The sequence below is a fragment of the Pipistrellus hanaki genome (assembly GCF_964339955.1).
Source record: "Pipistrellus hanaki genome assembly, chromosome: 15".
Classification (NCBI taxonomy): domain Eukaryota; kingdom Metazoa; phylum Chordata; class Mammalia; order Chiroptera; family Vespertilionidae; genus Pipistrellus; species Pipistrellus hanaki.
This window is the reverse complement of record NC_140517.1, coordinates 11,035,472-11,044,974: the sequence shown is the minus strand read 5'-3', so window position 1 is coordinate 11,044,974 and position 9,503 is coordinate 11,035,472. Positions and strand designations below refer to the sequence as shown.

Sequence of the window (9,503 nt, the reverse complement as noted above, 5' to 3'; positions counted from 1 at the left end):
TCACCTGACGCGCCTGACAGGACGCTGCGGGCGCCGCCGAGTCAGCTGGTCTTGGAGGAGCGCTGCGAGCCTGCGGGTCGGGCTTCTTCGGTCCCGCCGCAGCCATGTCGTACTTCCCGGAGCTCTACTTCAATGTGGACAATGGCTACCTGGAGGGACTGGTGCGCGGCCTGAAGGCCGGGGTGCTCAGCCAGGCGGACTACCTCAACCTGGTGCAGTGCGAGACGCTCGAGGGTGAGGCGCGGGGCTGGGATGCCCGGCCTTGAAAGGCCGGCAAAGGAGGCTGGCCAGGGCCTGAGGGTTCCGAGTGCTGTGCGGGGGAAGCCGAAGGAGGGGGTTCTAGAAGCGCCTGAGAGGCTTCGTTTGGAATCGGGGACTGATGGCGGGATCGCTGGAAGGGGATCTGCCTCCAGCTGCGGCTCGGCTCAGGCCTAAACGCAAACAACGCTTTAAAACCTCAGCGGTTCGCCTCTGCTGGGGCCGTTTCTTTCTCGGTTAAGCCCATCATGTAGTTTGTAAGAGAAGGTCTCAAGGGAGTGGTTGGTCGGTGAGATGTGCCCATACAAGTCTCTTTACCCCGACGTAGCCAGAGTGAGCTGACCCGTGGCAACGGAAAAGCGCCCCGCTTGCCTCGTCACACATACACCAAGGCTTTGGGGATCATTGTGTCTTCTCCTTGTCCGAGGGGTGAACCTTCCTGGGGAATTGCTGAGCCTGTTTAGTTAAGAGTTTCCCCCCGTCGCGGAGCCACTGGCTGAGCAGTCTTCTGAAGGCTGTGTTTGAGAGCAAGGTGTGGCCCTGCAAGCCAGGAGAGTTCACACACATGCATTTGGCCAGTAAGTCCAAAATCTTCAGCGAAAGGGATGCTTGTTGAGAGAGGGTTTTCCTAGCACAAAAATCGCGAGAGAGGCCGAGTTCCCTTTTCCTTTCAGCCCACACTGCTTCAAAGTGGGATGGACCCCCGAGGAGGCACATTTGCATCAAATTTACTGAATTAGAGATGCCCCTGACTCCAGTCTTTGCCTTCTCTCCTCCCAGGTGGCAGTGAAGGACACAGTGGCTGGGATGGAATCCCCATCCCAGACCCCCAAGTTTACTGTTGAACTGGTCTCATGGTAGCTAGAGGGGGAAGATGACCAGATGATTCACCCTTTGATAAAATTTCAAATTAAAAAAAACGTCAATACAAGGTTAAAAGTGAGCTCACTTTAAAAAAAGTTTTTTCTTGCAATAATGTAAAAACATACCTTTAATTTTTAAAACTCACTAAAATTAAAATACGATTGTGGACTTTGTGGTTTTAGCGTTAAGTGTACAAAAAGATGGTTCCCTTACGGGAGCGGAAGTGAGGAAGGAGAGCAGAGCATTTAGGGAGCTGAGTTGTAGGAGCCTACCAGCAACCTAATTATCCTCACTGTCCGAAAAGGAGAAACAGGGGTGGGGGCCCTCTCTGGGACAGGGTCTGACACACAGCTGATACTGGGACTGGAGGAAGATCTTTGCTTAACTCTGAAGGTGAACTCTATTGATTCCTAATTGACATTTGGGAAGCTTGTTTCTCTCTAGGCTTTCCTCATTCTTGCTGCTGACTCCTCCCTAACCTTCCCCGTCCCCCACAGGGTTCCCATCTTCCCAGCAAGACCCTATGCCAGGGGTCTTCAAACTACGGCCCGCGGGCCACGTGCGGCCCGCAGAGGAGTCTGATCCTGCCTGCCAGGTTTTTTGGGCAGTGAGCGCAGCCGAGGTGTTACAGTAGGAATTAGTAGTTCATATAGTCCGGCCCTCCAGCTCTCTGAGGGACCGTGATCTGGCCCCCACTTTAAAAAGTTTGAGGACCCCTGCATGCCGTCCTCCACAAACATGTTAGGCCATTCTTCCTATAATACTGCTTGGGACATAGCCCCCTTGTGGACCACAATACAGACGTTTGGCATGACATTCAGGGATTCCCTTGCTCTTTCACACACATTACTTACCTTCACACAGCCATGCCTCCAACTCTTGGTGCACATAGTGTGGTGGACTTCGGAGTTAGGCAAATCTGAGTTTGAATTCCAGCTCTGCCAGTTATGGATTACCTTAGACAAGTTATTTAACTTCTCTGGACCTCGGGTTCTTCATCTAATATGTTAACAGTACCTATCTCAGAAGCTGTGAAATGTCAACAAACTAGTATGTGTGCAGTACTTAGCCCAGCACCAAGCACAGAGTACCGTATTTCCCGGTGTATAAGACGATTTTTGAAACGAAAAAAGCCAACCGAAAATCAGGGGCAAAAGACCAAAATTGCACAAAAATTACCTGCAGATCTTGATGGCAAAGTAAGTCTTTTCTTTGAAGTGGGGGGTAGTCTTATACAGCGAATATAGGCCTAAGCCTATGTTTTAACTGTAAAATTAGGGGGTCGTCTTATACGCTGGAAAATATGGTAAATGCTTCCCTCTTTTTAAAACAAAAATATATTTTTATTGATTTTTAGAGAGAGAGGAGTGGAGAGGGATAGAGATATAGAGAACATCAATGATGAAGGGAATAATTGATTAGCTGCCTCCTGCACGCCCCCTACTAGGGACCGAGCATGTGCCCTTGACCAGAATCAAACCTGACCCTTGACTTGAGTCCCCAGTCTGATACTGAGCCAAACCATCTAGGGCTAATTAAAAAAAAATTTAATGTAGCATTTTAAAACATGAATCAGGGAAAGCACTTCTTTTTTTTTTTTTTAAAAAAAATTATTGATTTTTTACAGAGAGGAAGAGAGAGGGATAGAGAGTTAGAAACATCGATGAGAGACAATCATCAGTCAGCTGCCTCTTGCACCGCCCCCCCCACCCCCACACACACACAGGTTCGAAGGCCGACACTCTATCCACTGAGCCAAACTGGTATCAGTGAAAACACTTCTTTTTAAAAAATATTTTTATTTTTATTAATTTCAGAGAGGAAGGGGAAAGGGAGAGAAAGGTCAATGATACTCATTGATTTGTTGCTTCCTGCACGCCCCCTACTGGGGATGGAGCCCTAAGCCGGGGCAAGTGCTTTTGACTGGAATCATACCAGGGACCCTTCATTGTGTAGGCTCTTGCTACCGAGCCAAACCGATCAGGGCAATATATTTTATTTTAAAAAGAATCTTTAAGAAGTCATATTTGTGCTTCATTGGGAGGCACATGATAGCTAGTTGTTTCTCTTTTCGTGACGCAAGGAATCATTGATATTTATCTCCTAGAATAATAATTTCAGTAGGGCTTGCAAAATGGTGATTTTCTGTGTTTCTTTCTGCAATTGCTAGTTTGAATACGTTTATACCTGGAAACTTCCAGTAATCAACTACCTGGCTACTCTGAAATTCAGTCTAGTTAGGAGAGGCAGGATAAATGCTTGATTGTTTCTCATACTTATTAGCTTTCAAAACAATGAGTTGTTTTTCTAACATTCTCCAAAGATGACTTATGAGGTTTACTTGTTCTCCTTTTTGTTTTAGTATCATAACACAGTATGGATGTCAATATGTTTGTTGTGGTGTTCACACTGTCCCTTGGCCAGTGGGAGCTTATTCAACAGTCTGCCAAGTCTTCTGGATACAACTTTGCAGACCAAGCATGTCAAACTTACAGCCTGCCAGCCTGGAGTTTGACATGCTTGTTGTAGTTTTCTTATTTCTGGATGACAATATGTCCTAATCTTATTTTGTACATTTCCTGAACCAGACCTAGAGTTACCATTGCTCTTAGGGGATCTGGCTTATTTTTATTTTTATTTTTTAATATATTTTATTGTTTTTTTACAGAGAGGAAGAGCTAGGAATAGAGAGTTAGAAACATCGATGAGAGATAAACATCGATCATCTGCCTCTTGCACACTCCCTACTGGGGATGTGCCCGCAACCAAGGTACATGCCCTTGACCGGAATCGAACCTGGGACCCTTCTGTCCGCAGGCTGACGCTCTATCCACTGAGCCGTACCGGTTTCGGCGGGGACCTGGCTTTTTAACTTATTTATTGAAAACTGCTATTTAGAGTCCATAATTTGAGTCCAGAGGGTACTCACTGCTATTGGGTTGGTCATTATTTCTAGAATTTTAGGTTAGCTCTTTTATTACTCAGAAATTTGGAAATACAGAAAAGCCGTAGGTTGCTGGATTATGCAGCCACAACTCAGGTGATGGTTCCAGATGCCACCTTCCTAATTTGGAGTGGAGGCTCTACGTGACACTGGGGCCAGTCAGGACATCTCCTTCCTGTTGTAAAGAAACATGCTTAACATTCATGGGAAGAGCGAGTGAGCTAGGCGGTTGGGGACCTTTGTTGAAGAGCGCCCATGTATGATATGCTGGCTGTTTTCCATAACATACTTTATTCTTCTCTGTCCCAAGTCACTTGTCTCTATTCATTACACCACCTCCTCCTGCATTTCAACATTATTTCACAAGAGACAGTCTCATATGGGAAGAAGGAAACGAGACTCTACGCTGGGCTCGCCCAGTCACCAGTCACATGAGAGTGCAGATGCAAATGTGGTTGGTGTCTTCCAAGGGTTGGCAAGTCATTCAGGACTAATTATGGTGTGACTGGAAAGTTAGACCGAGAGCAGCTCTTGGAGGGTTGCAAAAGCTGTAGGAAGTGCTTTTCCCTGAGCGCAGCTGGTGTGAGGGCAAAAACCATTGGTCTTGTGCTTGAGAATGTATTTGTAGTTTTAAAAGCAGATTGGAGCCTAGACCGGTTTGGCTCAGTGGATAGAGCGTCGGTCTGCGGACTGAAAGGTCCCAGGCTCGATTCTGGTCAAGGGCATGTACCTTGGTTGCGGGCACATCCCCAGTAGGGGGTGTGCAGGCGGCAGTTGATCGATGTCTCTTTCTCATCGATATTTCTAACTCTCTATCCCTCTACCTTCCTCTCTGTAAAAAAAAAAAAATCAATAAAAAAAATATTAAAAAAAAAAAAAAAGCAGATTGGAGAGTCTTCTGGTCAAGATGGCAGATGCAGGAGAGGAATGTGACATTCTTTTCACTCTGAGCAGCAGAAGGTCCTGGCAGTAAACATCTGGGAACTTGCCCACTAAAAAAAGAAAAGTGATATATAAATGCATATGTACAGAAGCCTGTTTCAAAAGGAAATCAAACTTGCTAGTAAAACGTTTGAGATTGCATTAAGAACTGATAATGCATATAAACTTTAGATGATTTTGTGGCTTGTTTCTGTGTAATACGGGAAGTCATTGGTCATTGAATTCATTGAATTAGTCAGAATACTTCCCCAAATATTTAATTTTCAATCACTTCTGAGGGAGTAATTTTATTTTTTTGTGATATGGCTTCATGTTCATATTTGACATTACATGTTTTGTTTTTTACTGTTCTGAAAAATTTATAATTTTTCTGCAGTGGTCCATCTATCTGCTTTCCTTATAATATGTGGTTATCTAAGTTGATATGTATGTACACCATACTTAATTTGTAAGTTTAAAGCAAATCTGGAAAAAAATAACTTAGATAAATTAAAAAAAACATGAATTGGAGGAAGGGGCTGCATTGGAGGTGGGGAGAACATTTTGCAGGGTCTTACAGTAATCTAGGCCGGCCATGACGGCAGCCTGTTCTCAGGCGTTGGCAGGCAGCACTGTGGGGAAAGCTTAGGAAGGGGAATTGATAGGACTTGAAGGTTAGATAGGAGGCAGTGTGAGCATATGAGGAGTGACAGTTAGAGGAGGGTAGATGGTTTCTTTTTGGGGTGATGAAATGTTCTAAAGTTGCTTGTGGTGATGGTTGCACAGCTATATAAACATCCTAAAACCATTGAATGTACACTTCAATGGGCAAATTGTATGGTATATCAATTATATGGTATATGAATTATATCTCTGTAAAACTGTTACAAAAGAAAAAAAAAATTAGCCAGGCCCAGGCGGCAGGAAGAAGGAATGGCATTAGTGCTCTCAGAAATGTGAAACTGCATGGAGTGTCAGAGGAGCTTGAGAAAGTGTGAAGAGAGTAGAGCATGGGTCAGGGGTGTGCAGGGCTGAGTGAGGATAGGTACCTCAGCTGCTGCATGGAAGGGCTTGGTTATCTTGGAGGGACATGCAGCTCAGGAGGGATGAGGTTATGATTTAAAAAAAAAAAGAGAGAGACACACATTCTTCCTTTAGGTCAAGGGTAATGTGTGGGAAATGTTGCCTAAGATGATCTGTTTATGTTCTTGCCTGGAAACATTTTATGTTCTGTTTTGCTTGTCCAAGGAGACTCTATTGAATTAGTGAGCTTAGATGACCACAGCTGGGTCAGAACACTAGTTTAGCTCAATCCAGATTCCCTCAGAGTCAGATCTGGTCCAAAGGGAGAGATAACACAGTCCTGACCATCCAGTGACCACAGCAGGAGGAAAGAGTTTAGGGCCCATGGGGGCGGGGGTGTGTATGTGTCAAAGGTGATAACTGGGACGAAGGGAACAAGTGTGTTGAGTCTCTGAGCTATGAGACCTTAGGCCCTACACATATCTGACGCTTTCCCATCAGTATTTAAGGATCTGTGTTGTCCCATCAGCCCCGGGCAGCGGCATCACTGCATAAAAAGACCCCTGATGCCCCATGATCGGAGCTGGCATGGATCCTCGGTGGTGACCATACAGCCTTCTGCCTTGTTTGTTCCTCTCCAGCTTGCTTTTGCTGCGAGAGGGTGAGGCCCCAGGGCAGGGAGGAGGCTAGGGATAGGCAGGAGGGAGGACTTGCTGCCATGAGCCAGCTTGGGCTTGATCCTGCTGTGGATGGAGAGGGGAGGATTTGTAGGGGTGACTGGGAGCGTGATGCAATTAGAAATTTGGTCTGGGGCTCGGGAGGATGGACTTATAAGTTCCTCTCGCTAACCCATGGCGCCTCTGGAGCTCCAGGGGAGGACGGACTTAGGAGGAGGCAGGCTGGAGGCAGGCAGCTATTCCAGCTCTCCAGGTGAGAGGACGTGGGCTGAACTGGGGCAGGCGTGGCACGCGGGGAGGGGAAGCACTGGGTCACAGACCAGCTTAGGGGACGAGGCACACAGGATTGGGCCAGTTTTGATTAGATATGAGGATGTGAGAGGTTAGAAGTCAGGCTTCTGACTCATCCGTGCCTGGAGCTGTTTCTGAGATGGGGACCACCGGAAGGGTAGGTTTGGGACGTGGACGGGGTGGTGGAGGAGGAGGGGTTCTGTCTCAGATGTGCTGCATGGGAGTGTGTGAAGGAGGTGGCTGCGTGGGCCCGGAGCTTAGGGGAAGTAGCTCTCAAGATACCAATCTGGAAGTCATCAGCACGCTGGCTGGCGGCAGTTCAGCCCACGCCCGGCCATCTGTTGGCCTGCAGTCAGGGCAGGCCTCTTTTAGAAGCCTAGTCCTGCCAGGAGGCTGGAGAGCAGCCTCCGCAGTGGGCCAAGTGGACACAAGTGGACACAAGCGTGCCTGATGAGGACACCTGGCATGGAGCTTAATTTGGCACGTGGCGCGGGGAGAGCAGCAGCCAGGGATTCCCCCTCCTGATGCCTGCTGTGCCGCCTCCCGCACGGCTGGCCCTGGTGATTTTGTGTTTTCTCTTTTAACTAAACATATATATCTTTAAATTCTGAAAGTTTAGTTGGTGGAAGGGTGTGGATACTTTGGGGGACAAATTTTCACTACCTTATTAACATGGCTATATATAAAAGTTTCCCCCAGAAAAGGTAGTATACACACTTTAACAGCTGATAGCTTGATTTTGAAAATGAAATGTATTTTAATTAACCCTGCCTTTATAATTATTCACATTGTGTGTATACATTTTTTGGAACACACTGTTGCTTTATAGCCCCACATACAGAATTATAGCCGAAACCGGTTTGGCTCAGTGGAAGAGCGTCAGTCTGGAGACTGAGAGGTCCAGGGTTCGATTCCGGTCAAGGGCATGTACCTTGGTTGCGAGCACATCCCCGGTAGGGGGTGTGCAAGAGGCAGCTGATCGATGTTTCTCTCTCATCGATGTTTCTAGCTTTCTATCTCTCTCCCTTCCTCTCTGTAAAAAATCAATAAAACATATTAAAAAAATTATATCCCCTAAATTAGCACCTGATGGCATGTATAGAGGTGTTAACGCCAGCCTTGTAGGTATCGGTAACTCGTTAGAACCATTGGGATATACATCGACAGGAGTGTGGTTAAATAAACCATCATCTATGTTTTCAAGGGAATACTTACAAGCACTCAAAGCCTGAAGTTCCATAAGAACCGACTTAGAAATACACTGTTAGGTGAGAAGTTGCAAAGCATTTTTTAAAAATATATTTTTATTGACTTATGAGAGGAAGGGAGAGGGAGAGAGCGATAGAAACATCAGTGATGAGAGAAAATCATTGCTCGGCTGCCTCCTGCACGCCCCCTTCTGGGGATTGATTGAGCCTACAACCCAGGCAAGCGCCCTTGACCAGAATCAAACCCAGGACCCTTCAATCCGCAGGCTGATGCTCTATCCACTGAGCCAAACCAGCTAGGGCGCAAAGCATTATTATAATATATTCCCATTTTAGTAGAATACTAGGTGAATGCACATGGAAGAGTATTGGAAGCATAGATACCAAGTTGTCTAGAGTGGCAGCCTCTGGGGAGAAGGACGGGGAGGCTGGAAGGGGATATTTCAATTTCTACTCTATGCACCCTCCCATCGTTTGGATGAGGATTTGACTTTGCATTACATTACAGAGCTGAGTCTTAGGGAACCTTCCTCAAGCCCCTTCTCTAGACATTTGAAGATTCAGGGGATGGTGCCTGGGGGCCTGGGCTGGACCTTCATCTCACCCAGGCCAGAGCCCCAGGGCCCCTATTCAGGTACAGCTCCCCTGCTCATCTCTCACTTGGCCATTTTTCTCTTTCCTTGGTCCCCTCCTCCCCAGCCCCACCTCTGGCATTCCCTTTGCAAGATTACATCTTGCGCTGGTGTATAATTTAGGCGATGTTATCTGGGAAACTGTTTATGGTCAAGACAGTAACAGTCCACATGGGAACTGATAACCCCCATTTCACCCAGGAGGCTGTGTCAGAACTTGCTCTGGTGGGTGGTAACATGCTTTTTCCGTGATTTCTTGGGCCTAGTTTCTGAGTTGGAGCCAGGATCTGAACTCCTGCCTAGGGCCTTTATTTTATGTTAATCCTCACCCGAGGTTATTTTTTCCATTGACTTTTAGAGAGAGTTGAAGGGAGAGAGAGAGAGAGAGAGAGAGAGAGAGAGAGAGAGAGAGAGAGGGAGAAAGAAATATCCAAGTGAGAGATACACACATCTATTGCTTTCCCAGGGGGATCGAGCCTGCAACTAAGGTGCCCTTGACTCTACTCGAACTTGGGGCCCTTCAGTCCATAAACCAACGCTCCAACCACTGAGCCAAACCAGCTAGAGTGCCTAGATCCTTTGGAATAGGCCTCAGCATAGGCAAATGTCAGCCATCAGGACTTTTGAAGATAAGACTTTCTGGATAAACCAGGGTTTCTGGATGGAAGAGAAGGAAAGGCTCCCA

At 46.7% G+C, this 9,503-nt stretch overlaps 1 protein-coding gene across 1 annotated transcript in view; it reads left to right on the top strand.

Moving 5' to 3' along the window:
* ATP6V0D1 (ATPase H+ transporting V0 subunit d1) overlaps window positions 1-9,503 on the top strand; it is a 36,817-nt gene continuing 27,314 nt past the window's right edge. The window contains exon 1 of the mRNA XM_084861136.1: window positions 1-234. Coding sequence (XP_084717262.1) covers window positions 105-234 — 130 coding nt within the window. The 5' untranslated portion in view covers window positions 1-104. The remainder of the gene's footprint in view (window positions 235-9,503) is intronic.